The sequence below is a fragment of the Peromyscus californicus genome, unplaced genomic scaffold, assembly GCF_007827085.1.
Source record: "Peromyscus californicus insignis strain IS unplaced genomic scaffold, ASM782708v3 Scaffold_5__1_contigs__length_169319896, whole genome shotgun sequence".
In the NCBI taxonomy this organism is placed as follows: Eukaryota; Metazoa; Chordata; class Mammalia; order Rodentia; family Cricetidae; genus Peromyscus; species Peromyscus californicus.
This window is the reverse complement of record NW_026294573.1, coordinates 51871379-51888820: the sequence shown is the minus strand read 5'-3', so window position 1 is coordinate 51888820 and position 17442 is coordinate 51871379. Positions and strand designations below refer to the sequence as shown.

General features: G+C 38.1%; 2 protein-coding genes across 4 annotated transcripts in view; one reads left to right on the top strand and one right to left on the bottom strand.

Annotated features, from left to right (window-relative positions):
* Itgb3bp (integrin subunit beta 3 binding protein) overlaps nt 1-13971 on the bottom strand; it is an 81036-nt gene extending 67065 nt beyond the window's left edge. Inside the window, exons 1-2 of one of the 2 annotated variants that reach the window (XM_052715598.1) lie at nt 13868-13971; nt 2440-2482 (exon numbers count right to left, since the gene is read on the bottom strand). In XM_052715598.1, coding sequence (XP_052571558.1) covers nt 2440-2482; nt 13868-13872 — 48 coding nt within the window. In that variant the 5' untranslated portion in view covers nt 13873-13971. Of the gene's footprint in view, nt 1-2439; nt 2483-13863 lie in introns of both variants that reach the window. The other variant, XM_052715599.1, reaches the window with a different exon arrangement.
* A 124-nt stretch (nt 13972-14095) lies between these two features.
* Efcab7 (EF-hand calcium binding domain 7) overlaps nt 14096-17442 on the top strand; it is a 42575-nt gene continuing 39228 nt past the window's right edge. Inside the window, exons 1-2 of one of the 2 annotated variants that reach the window (XM_052715596.1) lie at nt 14096-14340; nt 16154-16341. In XM_052715596.1, coding sequence (XP_052571556.1) covers nt 16155-16341 — 187 coding nt within the window. In that variant the 5' untranslated portion in view covers nt 14096-14340; nt 16154. Of the gene's footprint in view, nt 14908-16153; nt 16342-17442 lie in introns of both variants that reach the window. The other variant, XM_052715597.1, reaches the window with a different exon arrangement.

The window sequence follows — 17442 nt, the reverse complement described above, 5'->3', positions numbered from 1 at the left end:
GCTGAACACAAAGGAAATACCTGGTATAGCAAATCAACCATCAAATAAGCACATCTAGTGACAGTCCCCCAAGCAACCATCTGTGATGTTATCCAAATGAACGCATGAAAACACTTAACCTTTCAAAATTCTGGGCTTTTGGCTTCCAGAACGACCCATTAGTGAGGATTTTTCACAATATCTGCAGCCAGTGATCTGCCCTGCTGCAGAGAAAAATGTGACAGCACAGGAGTTAAACAGAGAGCCAGGTTCATTTACATACTGTAACACTGCTGTGAACCTGCATCACCGAGTCGAAACAGGACAGATGCAGGGGACACACTGAGGGATGTGTACATGACCCCAGGTTGAAGACCAAGAAAGGGAGGATGGAAATAGCCATGAAAACTGCCTAGGAACTTTTACATAGACACACAAAAAATCATCCTAAGAAGGTCACAAGATTGGCCAAAAGGCAGAGGAAAATATAACTTCATGTTTATTGCTAGAAATTCTAAAATTAAGAGCATTTCAGATGTTCTGACTAGTGCTGCTCAATCCACTGACTTTGGAGAAACAGAACAGATCTTAAGGAAATACGAATGAATGACCCTATGTTTTAACAGATTAAATAGATTGGACAAAATGAACAAGTTCCTTAAGACATAAAACCCACCCAGATTAAATCATGAACAACGAGAAATATGAACAAATCAAGAGCAAGTTAAAAAACTGATTTAATATTCAAGATAGCTGGTTTAAAAGTACAGACCCAGGCCAAATATAACGTGTTCTTCTAACACAGGCTATTTCTTAGACACACCCTCATATGAAGAAAAACAGAGATGGAAAGTCTGCCATGCTGACAATTGTGCCCATGAAGAGAATGGGTTCAAAATGGTCATTTTTTGCCCCATTTAGATGCTGCTTCTAATTCCCAAAGAACAGCTCTGGGGCAGGAGGAACAGGATTCATTTCAAGCTGGACTACTCATCTACCAAAATGCCATTCTGACCAAAGAAACAGATGCAGAATTACAGTCACAGCTGCATTCTGCATACAACAAGTTGGATAATGGTACTCTAAATTGCTAATTACACCTTTAATGATGTTTTTAGTGCCACTGCAGTATTTTGCCACCTTTGTGTAGTTTTTTTTCAAAAAAAAGCAACCAGGAGGGTTTTTAAATGATGGTATTCTGTTTTGTTAAAGCCAATGAGTCTTCCAAAAAGAACCCCACCCACCCACCCAAGACATGGTTCCTCTCTGTAGCCCTGGCTGTCCTGGAACACCCTCTGTAGAACAGACTGGTCTCAAACTCAAGAGATCCACCTGCCCCTGCTGTCTGAATGCTGGGATTAAAAGTGTGTGTCGTGCCGGGCGGTGGTGGCGCACGCCTTTAATCCCAGCACTCGGGAGGCAGAGGCAGGAGGATCTCTGTGAGTTCGAGGCCAGCCTGGGCTACAAAGTGAGTTCCAGGAAAGGCACAAAACTACACAGAGAAACCCTGCCTCGAAAAACCAAAAAAAAGTGTGTGCCACCATTTCTTGAAGTGGCAGTCTCATGGGATTTTGTAAGAGCCCATTTATTAACTAGCAATTTGCTTTAATTTACTTCCTTACCAATTATTTACATTTAACATTAGAGAAATCATAAGTATGTCAGTCAGTGTTTGTATCTAAATGCATAGTTGGTATGGAAATATTATTAGCTAACATGTGCTAACACGTTGGCACTGGGAATATTCTATGACTAGATTTAGAAAATTATACCAACAACACAATTTTATTTTTTTGTGATTACCATGATAAATTTTATTATACTGCCAGTACTCTATCATTTACTCTACGCCAGCATAGCTGAGGCAAATTATTGCTTTTTGATATGACAATGCCATTACATTTTCATTACTTTGGTAGATTACAATATAGATTAAAATATTGCTATTATCCTACTGTTTCTTATACATTAGAAACATTTAGTCTTATATATATGAAATATATAGACATTGTCTATATATCTATATATAGAGAGAGGGGGCAAACTTCTATAAACTGATTTCTACTAAATTATTTTTATAAAGATTACTAAACAATTTGTTTCTCACAAGTCTATCTCAAGCTGACCAGAAATCTGGCATGCTAGATTAGAAAAAGATTTTCTATTCGGACAACTCTGTATCAATAACAACTGTGTCATGTTTTTGATAAATGTTATACTTAGCAAGGTAAATCAATAAGCGAACGTTAAAAACACAATCACAATCATGTAATCACAATGCTCACTCTCTCCTTCTTCCCCTATCTGTCCCAACCCTCCTCCCTCTCATGAAACACAGGTGACTATGTAGCCAAGGATTATCTTGAACTCAGGGTACTTCTGCCTCCACCTAGCATGTACTAGGATTATAGGCATGTGCTACTGCCAGGCTGCAATCACAATTAAAAAACTAATACTTACATTTTCTTCAAACTGATCATCCAGTTTCAGTGATCTTTTAACTCTGCAAATAAAACATTTAAAGAAATTTTAGATCTGACATGCTTTATTTTAGGCTGATATTTTAGGATAAAATAAAAATAATTGAGTCCAAATTATTTTTACCAACTAATTTTTATATTGTTTGTTAAAACTAAATTCCACATGAAAAAATAATTATGATGATAAATTTGGATTTCTTAATGTTTTTATTTGATGTTTATTTCTAGTAGCATATTTTAATATGGGATCCTAACTAAACATTTAAATGGATCACTTCTTCATATATACAGCTTATATACAAGTACTACCAAAAAATTTAAATATTAGTTTTATTCTTTTTTGGTGGTGGTACTGGTACTGAAATGAAGCCCTGTGCTTGCTAGCTAAGAGCCCTACCACTGAACTATATCCCCAGACTAGCTTTTATTATAGAAAAATTTCAGTAAAAAAATTAGTTCTCTGCATAAAAATATTATGAGGAAAAATTATACATAACAGCAAAATAATTAAATATCTTTGATAGAGACACTGAAAAATCTACCATTTGCAGGAACAGAGTGCTAAGTGGTGCAGGTATTTGTAAGGCTAGGCTTTGCACATTATCCTAGCATTGGACATGATTCAGAGCAAGCAGACTATGACTTAACCGGGGAACAGATGCTCCATGTCTTTATAAGTCCCCAATCCACAAGAAACTATTTTTTGCTTCCTTCACTACACTGATTCAGGAGCGTGCCAGGCTCTGTGTGTGTAAAATGTGTTCTGCTAAATGGGATGCCCAGCTGTTGGTGACAATGCTTAGAGAGGAAAGTTGAATATTTATAATACTTTATTCTGTACAGCTGCTTCGAAAGAGCAGTCATCAACATTTTATTGATTGCAAACTGAATACGCAAAGGAGAGAAAGGTCAATATAAATTAAAACTGGTTTTCCAAATTCAGTATTAAAAGTACTTCTTGACCTCTGAGGCAGAAATTACCTCAAGTATTAGAAAGTTAGAGCATTCTGTAAAAGATTGTATTATATTCTGTTTTATAGAACCTCTCCTAAAAATATAGATCCTAGAAAATTACTAGAGCATTTTTCTTTGTTTTTAAATGCTGTGACATTAGCTTTTATAAGAACACAAAGCTCGCCCTGATACTGCTCAAAATATTATTGCTATATTATCATTGACTAATTCTTAGAAAAAGTAATTCTGTGTTCCGATTAGATAAAAAGTACATCTATGAAGCCAAGGAAATGTAAAACTTTTAAGAAAGTGAGTTGAGTTAAAATAGGCTATAATCTATTTTATGTTTGTTTAGAATCTAAAGATGAGGTTTACTGAAGGTAGCAGAGTAGTAAGCAACTGGTAATAAGTATCCTAAGATTTAAAAGGCAACAGGAGAAGACATCTGAGAAATGACTTAGTTCAGCCTATAGAGAAATTTGTGCAACTTGCTCAATGTCACATGTTTTCAGAGAGGGAATCTCAGATCTATGGTAATGCATTATGAAAAAAACATCTCTCCCATGCTAAGAGACTGGAGTCTTTTCTGGACCTCAGTCAGAGCTAGTAATACATCTTGAGGACTGCTATTCTATTGTGTACTCAGTCTGTTTGTTTAGCTTGCCAATGCCTTGGATTTCCCATATAATCAACTTTTACAACAAGGCTAATGCATAACTGTAATCTTAAATCGTGTAATCTCCCATGGCCCTGACCCAGAGTAATGCATGTGTATTCTGAGAATCATTTGCTGGAAACAGCACATAGGCTGAAAGCAGTCTTATGAATAAATATCCACCATAAATGCTGCAAAACTTGGGTACTGCTTGATAAACAATTATACTTGTAATACTGTTTGTTATCTGGGCCAGTTGAAGTCAGTGACTTAAATTCCTTGTGAAACTGTTAAAGATTTCTATAAAATATCCCTCATTCCTTCCCAATGTGATAGTTTTTGTGATGCTCAATACATACAAGACAAAGACCTCTGTTAGGGACAGACACAGATTCACAAGACAGCCTTCAGGCAGGCACAGATTCAGACTCACAGACAGACAAGAAGGACAGAAGACATTGGGAGGGTGAAGTGACGAGTTCAAATCTGGGTTTGTTATTGGTTAGATGACATGAAGGAGAAGTGCTTTGATTTCTTTCCTTAAGGTGACACTGAGGCATTATTGGTGTCTCAGAGTTTATTAATAATGCATTCAAACTAATCACATAGGTCTTGAGAGAGAAAAAAAAATTAAAGATCACTTAAAGAAGAACAAACTTAGTAGATGAATTTATGACAATTTATCCTTACCTCTCAATCAGAATTGGATAGTTATCAATTATTAAGTATCTACTGCTTACACAGATATTCCTTTATCCATGAACAGCTGATAGAAGAGGATGAAATGATACTAAATGGATTACTCTTGAGTCAACAGGAACGGAACAGAAACAGATGAAACACATAAGGAAGAACAGGTAAAACTTGACCAGACACAGGATCTTTCTGGAAGTTCTAAAGTTATAACTGCCTCTTAAGACTACTATTTTGTTTAAAAAGTAAATAAATAAACAACAACAACAACAACAAACCCCATGCAAGCAAATAGGATGATATATATCTGTAACCGCAACATTCAGGAGGCTGTGGCAGGAGAGCCAGAGCGTAAGGCCAGGCTGGGGTACACAGCAAGAAACTGTTGCAAAAGAAAGCAAGGAGCGTTATAAAAATTGGGCACTACTACTAGTGCGATATTATAGGAAAAAATACACAATAAGCAGTATGGCAAGGATGCAGAGAAATAAAAACCCCTGCACACTGATGATGAGAGTGTAAACCAGTAGAGCACTATTTAAACAATGCGGTTTCTCAAAAAAAAATTATTATTATTATTTTTTTTTGGTTTTTCGAGACAGGGTTTTTCTGTGTAGCTTTGTGCCTTTCCTGGAACTCGCTTTGGAGACCAAGCTGGCCTCGAACTCACAGAGATCCACCTGCCTCTGCCTCCGAGTGCTGGGATTAAAGGCGTGTGCCGCCACCACCGCCCAGCGGTTTCTCAAAATATTAAAAATAGAATTACCATGATTCAGGGATTAAAACTCCAAAATGAACTGAAAGCCAGAACATGAATGGACATGTATAAAACAATGCTTATGACAGCATTGTTAAAATGGCAAAATGGTAGAAGCAGCCTAAGTGGCTGGTGGGAGATGAATTAATACGTGGTATGTACATATGTGGATATTAGTCAGCTTTAAAAATGAAATTTGATTTCAGGCCTGACTACTTTGTATTGGATAACCAATTAGAAAGCGCATCTCTGGGAGAGGCTAATTCTCCCTTAGTGGTCATTAGCTGCCTGTAGTAAACCGCACTAGACTCAGCAGTTGTAGTTATGTGTACATGTGTGTGTACCAATAATGACCAAAGAGAAATAGGCCACCAATTAGAAAGGGAGTGAATGGGGACATAGAAAGGGTTAGGGGGAAATGGTATAATTATATCTTAATTAAAATATTAATAAATAAAAAATAAAAAATAAATCTGACACTTACTACACTATAGATGAACCCTGAAGACATTACCCTGAGTAAAATAAGCCAGTTAGAAAAGGATGAACTGTCGGGCGGTGGTGGCGCACGCCTTTAATCCCAGCACTCGGGAGGCAGAGCCAGGCGGATCTCTGTGAGTTCGAGGCCAGCCTGGGCTACCAAGTGAGTTCCAGGAAAGGCGCAAAGCTACACAGAGAAACCCTGTCTCGAAAAACCAAAAAAAAAAAAAAAAAAAAAAAAAAGAAAAGGATGAACTGTGTAGATTTTATTCATATGATAGTAGTCAAATTCAGAGACACGATAATAAAATGGTGACTTCCGTGGGCTAGGAAGAAATGGGAATTACTGTTTAGAGTACAGTTTTAGTCTCACATGATGAAAATAGTCTTGAGATAGAGCATGGTAATAGTTACACAATAGTGTGGCTGTATTCCCTCTTAAGAGTGATCTTATAACTGCAAGGGACTTCGCATTTTCCATCCTCTCAAATTTCTACCTACTCCCATAATTTGACTATTATATCCCATTTTTAGTTGTACTAGGTTTAGATTCGCTGTGTGGCGGTTAACCATAATGCCAGCCTGACTGGATTGAGAAGTAAGTGCCTAGGTGACCAGTAAGGCATACACCTGGGTTTCATTGAAAGCATTCTTAGAACCCACTTTGAACATGGGAGGCACTGCTCTTAGGGTGGGGGCCCAGATGGGACAAAAAAGACAAAGGAAAGCTTTGTACACTGGTGTTTTCCCTTTGCTTCCTGGCTGCCCTGATATGAGTTACTGCTCCACTATGTCTTAGCACCATGATGGACTGATATGTTTAAAACTGTGAGCCAAAATGGATGTTTCCTTCCTGAAGCTGTTTTGTTTTGCTAACACAACTGGGATCAAAACCACAGTTGCTACTAGAATTAATGCTGTTGCGATTTTATAAAGACATATATTTGGTGTACAAAGTTTTCAGCAGAATGTTATATTACATTCTTTAAGAATGGTCCACTGTTTTATTTAGCTTAACACATGATAGTATCCTTAGATAGGATTCTCTGCTTCATCTCAACCAAATGAGTGGCTAAATTTTCCTATACAACATTACTAACAGCAGTTATAATACTAAGTAAGTGGTTCTAAGGGGGAAAGCCATCACTGATTCTTAGGAAGAAGGGACACCATGGAAGCTCACAAAACTATACGATGAGATTCTTTTTCATAGAACTTTTAAAATGTTAAACATGGTTTTGAATGGTAGGGCCAAGTGCAGTAGTTGGGGGTGAAGAGCAAACTTACGGAAGGAAGACTTGGGGGGATCTCTCATGCTATGCCAAATAGTTCCCCAAGGTTGGTCTAATCCCATAACTGCATAAGCTTCATAAACTTGGTAATACTGGCCTGTAAAGTGGTAAGACTTTCTGAGTGGATGATAAAAATATCAGTATTTCAGTGCTTCCTTTACTCCTCAGTATAATGGCCATGCTAAGGCTGCCAGCCACCAACTTCACAAGTGTTTAGTGACTGTGCTCCTGAACTGCTTAGAAATCCTTTGATAAAACGCAGTGGGCAAGTTCATAACTCATGTGACACGTTAAATGTAACTTGAGGTATATGAAGTGATTTACTTTCTATTTTGCCTATGAGAATGAGAAGAGAAGGGAGAAGGATCTTCTATGTCTGTTTTGTATTTTCCTTTTCATTCAAGTCTATGTTTGTATACAAAACTTCCCACAACCACACACAAAATCTCCATCGCAGCATGAGTGAATGGGAATTCCACCCATCACACAAAGCATCTAAATGGGCATAATGGGAAAGCATCTAAAGGGATTGTTCGCTATGATACTTTGTGATACAACCAGCCACATTTGGCCAATTACTAGGTAATGTATTTTTATATCAAAATCTTCCTTATCAAAAGATTAATAACGAGCCAAAGAGATTTTTTACAGAAGTTAATGGGCATATTTGGGAATATTAACCATAGAACATAGAAGTGAGATGTTCTAGGGTTTAATAAAAAGAGAAATCAAGTTAAGACCATTTCACTCCTAAATGATATTCTCAATATAACACATATTAGTATATGTATCTGACAATAATAAGTCTTTTAAGAGTCCTATGAATTGAAAGGGCTTACACAGATCTATATAATTTTAAATGGCAGGTAGGTGAGGTGATGTTTTATGCACTTTTCTTTATGAATTATATTTCACAACACACATACACACATAAACCAAAACATCTACCTGCTATTGATGTCTGCTATACTTCTAAGACTCTGACAATCATCTCTACGAAGTTGCTATAGATATTGTTCAGTTTTCCGTGAGTATGCTTCTCTTCTCAACAGCATTGGTGCACGACCTTCTAAGTGTTTTATGTATGTTTTCTTCCCTGTATTATTAAATCACAAGGTCTTGTCTGTTATTTAATAAGCATTAAGTTCTGAAGATGTTTATTGAACTCTCTTCCATGAAAACTCAAACCGCTAGACAGTACATATTTTGATTCTCAGAGCCTGAGAGTAGATGGCATGTTGTTGTTACATAAATTATTGAGTTTTTAAAATCAACTGTGATTTTTTCATTAAAATCATGTCTCAAATATTTCAATTTCCTGTGGTGTCCCACTTTTGCATATGTAAGACACCTAGTTTGGTTTGAAACTCCTAGATATGTCTAAAAAATATTTGTCATGACATATAGTGTAAAGATGTATGTCACATATAAATATGTTACACACAAACACATACATATACATAAACTAGGAGATGAATCAAAGGTCTCATACATGCTTGGCAAGCATTCTACCAATAAAGTAACACCCCTAATTTGCCTCTTAAAAATATTTTGATCAACTATATTCAGGGTACTTTAAATATCAGTCTTCAAAGATGTCATATTAATACAGTTATGTCTAAGGTAGACTTCTGTGTTGATGTATGTTTGATCAATTCTAGAAAAGCTACAGTCTCCTCAAATATTATTTCTCCTCCATGCTACCTTTCTAACCCTGAAGTTACTGAAAATTAATCTTTTATTCTCTCAATACGTCTTCCCAATTCTAAACTCATTTTCCATATTATTGTCCTCTACGTAGGTTTTTCACATTTATGTTCCAATTTTTGAATTCTTTCTTTAGTTGAGTCTAACTCATTATTTTATTCACTAGTTTAATTAAAAACCAAATCAGTGAATTTTGATATAACTTTTTTTTTTTTTTTTTTTGGTTTTTCGAGACAGAGTTTCTCTGTGTAGCTTTGCGCCTTTCCTGGAACTCACTTGGTAGCCCAAGCTGGCCTCGAACTCACAGAGATCCACCTGGCTCTGCCTCCCGAGTGCTGGGATTAAAGGCGTGCGCCACCACTGCCCGGCTTATTTTTTAAAATTCCAAAGGACAGGGGCAGAGACACATGTCTATAGTTCTCAGCATTTGAGAGGTTAAAGCAGGACAATTGAAAGTAAGTTCAGGGTCAGTCTGGGCTTCAGTCTGAGATCCTGTCTCAAAAAAATAGATCTAAAAATAAGAATTATTCAGACTTTATCCAAATACACCACTTGTCTGAATTTTGTTTCATTTGCTTAATCATTCTTTAATTGTACATATATGTAAATATGCGGGTTTTCCTGACCCAGTGTGTCCATGTTTTCACCTTCCCACCCTTCTCTCTTTCTCGATAGGGTCTCATGTAGCACAGGCTAGCCTCAAACTCAGCAGGTAGCTGACAATGACTTTGAACTGCAGATCCTCCCACCTCTATCTCCCAGGTTGTGGGACTACAGGATGTGCCACCACACAAGCCTCCTTGTGTTTTACCCAAATACAAACTGTTTTCTTACATAAACCCAATAATCAAAATTTTAACAAGTTACTGATATAATGGCAATAGACCGTATTGCAATTTTATCCTTTGTTTGGGGAGGTGTATGTGGTGCAGCTTTGCTGGAGGAAGTACTTTTCTGCAGGCAGTCTTGGACCACTTCCAGTTTGTTCTCTGCTTCGTGACCGTGGTTCAAGATGTGAGCTATCAACTTCCTGCTCCTCCAACCATGCCTGCTGCCTACTGCCATGCTTCCCCACCATGATTCTTATGCCTCTAGACTGATAAGCCAAAATAAACCCTTTCTTCTATACGTTGCTTTTAGTCGTGGTGTTTTATTACAGCAAAAGAAAAGTAACTAACAGAAGTTAGTACTGAGAGTAGGCTGTTGCTTTGAAGAATATGAACATTGCTATTATTATTATTTGGGTCAATGTGGAAGACTTTAGAACCTTGGACTAGAAAAAAATGGTTGAATTCTGTAAGCTGATTTAGCAAGCTGTTCTAGTAGGATCCTGGAAGACAGCAGTACTGAGAGTTACATGGATGGCAAAGGCCCAATTCAAGAGGTTTCAGAGGCAGACAACAATAGCAACTGCACTACAGGCCATTCTTGTGACATTTTGGCAAAGAATCTGGCTGTCTTCTGACATTGATCTGAGAACCTGATGGAATCTAAGTTAAAAAGCAATGGGCTGTCTTAGTTAGGGTTCCTGTTGCTGTGAAGAGACACCATGACCACGGCAACTCTTATAAAGGAAAACATTTAATTGTGGTGGCTCACTTACAGTTCAGAGGTTCAGTCCATTATCATCATGGTGGGACATGGGGGTGTACAGGCAGGAAAGGTAGCTGAGTGTCCACCATCTTGGCTTGCGGGCAACAGGAAGTGATCTGAGTCACTTGGTGGTATCTTGAGCATATATGAGACCTCAAAGCCCACCTCCATGGTGACACACTTCCTCGAACAAGGTCATACTCACTCCAACAAAGCCACACCTCCTAATAGTGCCACTCACTTTGGAAGTCATTTTCTCTTAAACCACCACATGGACCAATTGCTTTGATAGAGAAATTTCAAGATACCATAATACTGAATCTGTGATATGGTTGTTATTAATGACTCTTACACAAGTCTATAGTAAAAAAGAGCAAGTGGGGCAGAAAGAAATAAAACGTGCACAGTTTAAACAAAAGGAGCACCAGAAAACATAATGTTGCAGCCAAGGCTTGTGTTGTGCTACAATTATTGAGAAGATTAGTGCCATTAAGGAGAGTAGTGCTCTGCACTGGGGCAAAGAAGGGTGACCTCAGGACAAGACCCCACTCAGCTAAGCTTCCAATGTGAAAGGTAGCCTAAGGGGTTTTCTGGTCTTAGAAAGCAAATGAATGAAAAAGGTTGCTACTAATTTGGTCAACTGGGGGTGTGAGGGTATGTCCAACCAGAGCTGGAGCCAACCTTGGCAGTGCCATCCAGTGTAGTATGGGCTGTAGAGGCATGTAGGATATCAGAGTGAAGGGAGTGTGGATTCTTCCTCTGCAGTTCCAGAGAGCTGCTAATGCCAGGCAGCACATTGTAGGGGAAGGCCCTGAGTCAAAAATGTGATTCATGTAGGACCTAGTTTTGGAATGTTAGTGATGTTCAAAGATTTTCATTCATATATTAGGAGAGTGCCTCACATCATTACAAAAGGCCACATATTATATTTTGCTCTATTATAACTTGCTGAATTTTATAAACAAGAAAAAATTGTTTAAAATTCTTATCTTTAACTATTTAGAGCAAGTACTAACAATTTATCAACCTTAAAAATGCAAGAAATTATGTAACTCTAAATATCTCCTGTGGGTCAAACTATTTATTAAATGGTTATCTATTACTTACTCTGGCACATCACTTTAATTATTTAAGATTAGCTGAAAGAAATTATTGATTTATAATCAATCCACACAATAAAAATAATTGCATTTGGCATTAGTACCAGTCTGACTAAAAGCCCAGACAAGTGTAATCAAATAGCTAGGCTTTCAAGTCAGGCATCATGGTGCATGCCTGTAACACCAGCACCTGGGAGATGGAGGCAGGAGGACTAGGAGTTTAGGCCAGCCTCAGCAACACAGTGATGTTAGGCTACCTTAGACAGTCATTTCATCAAAGAAAAAAAAAAAAAGAAATAGTACATTTTCATTTCTTTTCAGAACACTCTGACTTTGTAAGAATATCGGCACTAAGAACACTGTCACAGTTAGAAACACTAATGCTATTCTAATTTTCTAACTTTGGAACAGAATTAAGTTAATTCTTTTTTTTTTTTTTTTTTTTTGGTTTTTTTGAGACAGGGTTTCTCTGTGTAGCTTTGCGCCTTTCCTGGAACTCACTTGGTAGCCCAGGCTGGCCTCGAACTCACAGAGATCCGCCTGGCTCTGCCTCCCGAGTGCTGGGATTAAAGGCGTGCGCCACCACCGCCCGGCTAAGTTAATTCTTATAGAAACTGGCTGAATGTCTTTGGCTGAAGCAGCATGATAATACACGTTAATTAGAAAAACGAAGCAAATGCAACTAGGAAATTTATAAGTGAAAAGATGGAAGATGTGGGGATGGGGAAGAGAATCAATGGAAATGTAATAGTAAGAGCTATTACATTTGCCATTAGCAATATGTAAGCACAGATGTGGTGTGAAATTCCTCCTATAGTCTAAAGCGGCTGCTGCTGTCCCCCTCCTCACTTTTAAGTCCGAGCCTTATGTTGGCCTTAAACTCTTGATCTTGGTCCTACCTCCCAAGCTCTGTGGTTACAGGTACCACCACATCTGCCTTAGGATAACTTCTTTTTAAACAGCATCTTTACCATTCACTTAATATTTATTGATCAACTATTTTACTCATAGGATTCAAATCCTGATGTGTTTGAGTCCAAGTGATTTTTCCACTTCAAGTCTAAGAGTCAAGGCTGTAACCTACATAAATTATATTGCCTCTGACTTTAGAACACACAGAGAAAAACAAGAGTACACTTGGCTGGGGAGATTAGCTTAAAGAAATTAGGAGCAGCAATCAGTTGATTCACTTGTTTCTCAAAAGACCTAATGGATGGTAGAGAATTATACTTACCAAGAACTTAATATAGGTAAACTCTAAATCTTAAAAAACAACAAACAAGCCGGGCAGTGGTGGCGCACGTCTTTAATCCCAGCACTCGGGAGGCAGAGCCAGGCCAATCTCTGTGAGTTCGAGGCCAGCCTGGGCTATAGAGTGAGTTCCAGGAAAGGCGCCAACTCTACACAGAGAAACCCTGTCTCGAAAAACCAAAAAAACAAAAAAAAACAAAAAAAAAACAAAAAAAAACAAAAACAAAACAAAAAAACCCTATTTAAATTGGTTATGATGCACACCAAAAAACAAATGATGTTCAAATTATAAAAGCAAGAACCAAGGATTCATCACCCAATTAAGCAACATATCACCAACATGACTGGATACACATGACTCCTCCTTTGCTAGCCCACCGTCTTCCCCCATGAGACAACCATTAGAACGAATTTTATGCTATGTCCCTGCCTTTTCCCATTATAATCTTAGCACACACAACTGTTTATTTTTGCTTGCCCTTAAACTTCAAAGGCTGTATACAGTCTTCCAAAAACTGGTTCCTTCATTCATTATATTTTTAAGATCCTACCCATTCCATTGTCATTGGTTATTTGTTCTTTTCCACTTATTTTAGATTCATTCAGGCCATTCCCCCAATTACTCTTTTAGGAAAGAAAAAAAAAAAGCTTTTTCTTTGTTTTATTCTCAGTATGTTAACCTATCTAAGTTATTTTCAGTTAGACATTGCTCAAATTTAGCCCACAGCTTATAAAATGTTGGGAGGTTTTGGTAAAGTAGGGCTGAAGAGTAGAGGCGGGTTGAGAGAACCAAGCATCCTGGCACTGTCAACAGAGGCACGTTTATAGAAACAGGAAAGGCAAAGTGACTATGGGGCTACGGAGTATACTCCTTCTGCTCACAGAGAGCCCCTCAACACAGCAACATCCAGGGAAGAGATACCTACGGCATGTCGGGACTCTGGGAAGGGCCACCGTTGCTGGGTAGAACCAACTGAGAAACCGCAAACGCGGAAGCGTAAAAAGCCCGCGCAGTGGGGACTGGATGCGGTGTCACACATACAGCGGTCCGCCGGAAACAGCCTCCGCACGATAAATAGCCCGAGTGTATGTGAGGGGAGGGGGGTTCAGGGAGTCCAGGGCCAGAGCCCCACCTAGCCCCTGCCTCTCTCACTATTCTGGACAAAGCAACCTCACAACAGACGAGCAACAGGGCAGTGACTGTACTTTCTTGTCAGTGGTCCGGAGATCTCCGGTCGGACTGTTTGGGAGGTGCTCTGCTTCTTACTTCCGGCGGCGGAGAGGAGCAGTTGCTATGGTAATCTAAAAAAGGCGGAGGTCTGTTCGGCTGCGCTGAGAGATTCGAGGAACTACTCTAAAGAAAATTGGCTGCTCTTCTTGGTTTGTGAGCTGAAATTAGGTAGCAACCGGCACTCTTTCTCTCGCTCTCTCGCTCGCTCTGCCCTCCCTATGTGGCTGCCGCTCCCACCTGCTACGTTTCCTTTTGTGTCCTCCGAATAGCCCAGGCGAGCCCCTGAAACACACAGGAACGCAGCGTTGTGGCCAGAGGAATACAAAACGGAGAGAGCGCGTCTCTGATCAGCTATGACTATTACATGGTGCAGAGACGGTGACTGGATGGCTGTCTGTTTTCACTCGGCCCTTTAGACGCCTTAGGCGCTTGTTAACCGTTTATTTTTTCCTGCTTATTGTGTGTCTGGTTATTTATGGAGCCGTTTGCTACATTGTACTCTCCAGGCCCCTGTCTCAGTCTTGGGCTAGAGTTTTAAATAAAAGGGGGTTTCAGAGCCCTAGGGGTGCAATTATACATTTTTTTAAGCTTCAGTTTAGGCTCTCTTCAAAGGAAGGGAAAGAATAGAATTCTGGAACATTTCTGCCCTGGGATTTCTATGTGAGAATAACCCTATTTGGAAGGAGCATTTGAAGAAGATCCTTAAAAATATGTTTTTAAATTGCTTGCTGTAAAGTGAGTGCCCGTTCTTCCTTACTGGAACAGTTTTCTTTCACATTTGTGAGATGGCATGCACGCATATGTGTTTAAAACTGATGTTTAATTACGGTGATACCAATTTGCAGTAACCAGACTGTGACACCACATCCCTATGGGGTCCTTCTAAATCTGGTGTAATATGAAAGTGTCAGGCAGGCGGTCTGTGTATTATAAATAGGGTACTTCATCCATGATAAGCGATTATTATCTTTCTTTCCCAAGTGTAAAAGACCTACATAATTCAAGAAGGTGCCAGTGATTTAGGCCTCCTGAGTAAGAATCCAATGAGTCCTGAAGGGGACTCTACCTGTGTCATCTTATTGTTCAACTTGAACTATTCAATTTATTAGATTGGAATGTATTTTCAGAAGTCAACGCAGGATAAAGTAATGTTGGAAGCCATTGGACCACCAGCACAATTTAGCACCTCATAGTAGCCTTTGTTCAATAAACCTTCTGAAATTTCACAACTTACTGCTAACTGGGTGACATCTCTGTCCCTCAATTTCATCATCTGTAAAATGGACAAAAAGTACCTGGTCAGTGTAGTCGAGGATGAAATAAGATGTATGATTGTGTATTAATGTTTTATGAGCAGAGGTTCTGTATATACCCCAAATATTACTACTAATAAAGAAACTCAGTAAAGCCTAATGGTAGTAAATGAGACTTCAAATGTTCAGTGATTTGGCATGTGCTGGATTGTAGAAATGTCAGTGAAATGATTTAGTTCATCCTGCTATGGAGGGTGGGTGTCAACTGCAGTTGATTTACATAAAATATCTCATTGTTAGGAAATTTCACTCCATCTACAGTTTCTTTAGCATTTATATGTCCTGTAGTATTCTGTATGCTTTATATTTGTGAACTGATGTAATCTTAGCAACCTTTTGAAGTTTCACATGACCTCTTTTTTTGAGATGATGGGTGTATGCATTTTCTTTGTTCTATTCTTTTGTATTATGCTATATTTTTGTTCTTTGGGATATTATATATTTGAGGAATTACATACATGTGTGTATGTATATAATTAGAAATCAACTGTTAAGAATTTATTCTACTTAACATGTACTGATAAGTTCATATAGATGCCATAACACTTACCTTTTTTATTCTATGTATAAAATCTTCAGTAGACCAGTGCCCCACCTCATGGAGGTACATTTGCTTTTTAGGTGATTTACATGGACCAAAGTCAAATTTTACATTATTTTTCTAATAGAATGGCCAGCAATCCTGGAAGTGATGCAGCTTTGGGTACTCACAAATCAATGCTTTCAGGGAGTCCCCGCACAAAGAAATTTCCACCAACTGAACAGGAGGTATTTTATATGAATTGTCGGGCCGCCTACTTAACCATCTTCAAAAGCAGCTTGGAAAACATTGTTTCTAAGGGTCAACTTTACCTAGGTAAATTTTTTAAAGTTGAATATTTTGCTCTATTTTTTGAAAGTTAATAGACTGAAAGGTCTGAATTAGAATTACATCGTTGAGTCACTCCAGTTTCACAGTGAAACGAGCAGCAGGACTGTGAAAAACAATAGCTGTTTATATAGTTACATGTCCTAGGGACTTCCAAACTAGACATATATAAACGTGTGTGTGTGTGTGTGTGTGTGTGTGTGTGTGTGTGTGTGTGTGTGTGTATAGAGAGAGAGAGAGAGACAGAGAGAGAGAGAGAGAGAGAGAGAGAGAGAGAGAGAGAGAGAGAGAGAGAAGATTGTGTAGTCAAAGCTTCCACCAGTTACTACTTGCTTAAGAGTTGTTACTGTTACTGTTTTTCAGCTGTCTGGTGGTGCTTTAGATTTATAATAATAGAATCAAAACCCTTTTGCCATCTGACTCACTAATCTGAATTTTGACTTACATTAAGGAAAAGATAAAGAATTTGCAAAACTGAGGTCAAATGACTTAAAAGAAAAATATAAATAAATGAAATTTTAGAAGAGAATTAGAAGTTGCGAAGTTTTGTTTCTTATTCTACCCTTTATCATATTTTAACATTCTTTTGGCTGCAAAAGCCTCCCACATCACTGAATGTGATCCTTGCCAGGCTATCAAAGAGCTGGGAGGTCTTGATTCTGGTAGTCTGTAGTCACTGGAGATGGGCAAATGACAACAGCAGGTAATGCTATGACTCACGTCAGTTTCATCAAGCCAAATCTTATTAGCGAGAACTGAGTTTCTTTGCCATCTTTAGAAGTAATTTCCTTAAACAAAATTCTGCTAGGTTTCTGTAGAAATGTCTTAGGTTTTTATACATATGATCTCTTTCTAAGAAAATTCCTTTGGAGGAATGATGAAAATTGACAAGATTAAAATATATTTGCTCTCTAAATAGAAGACACTAATTAAATAGTTTAAGAACAAATGTACATGATGGTAGCAATTTCAAAAATTATGTGTAACTTTGACTTATATAATTAAAAATTTGTAAACTTGCATCTTGAATTTTAAATACGTGTGTTTAGTTGGCATATATTAAATAGTACAAACAGAAACCCAGTTAAT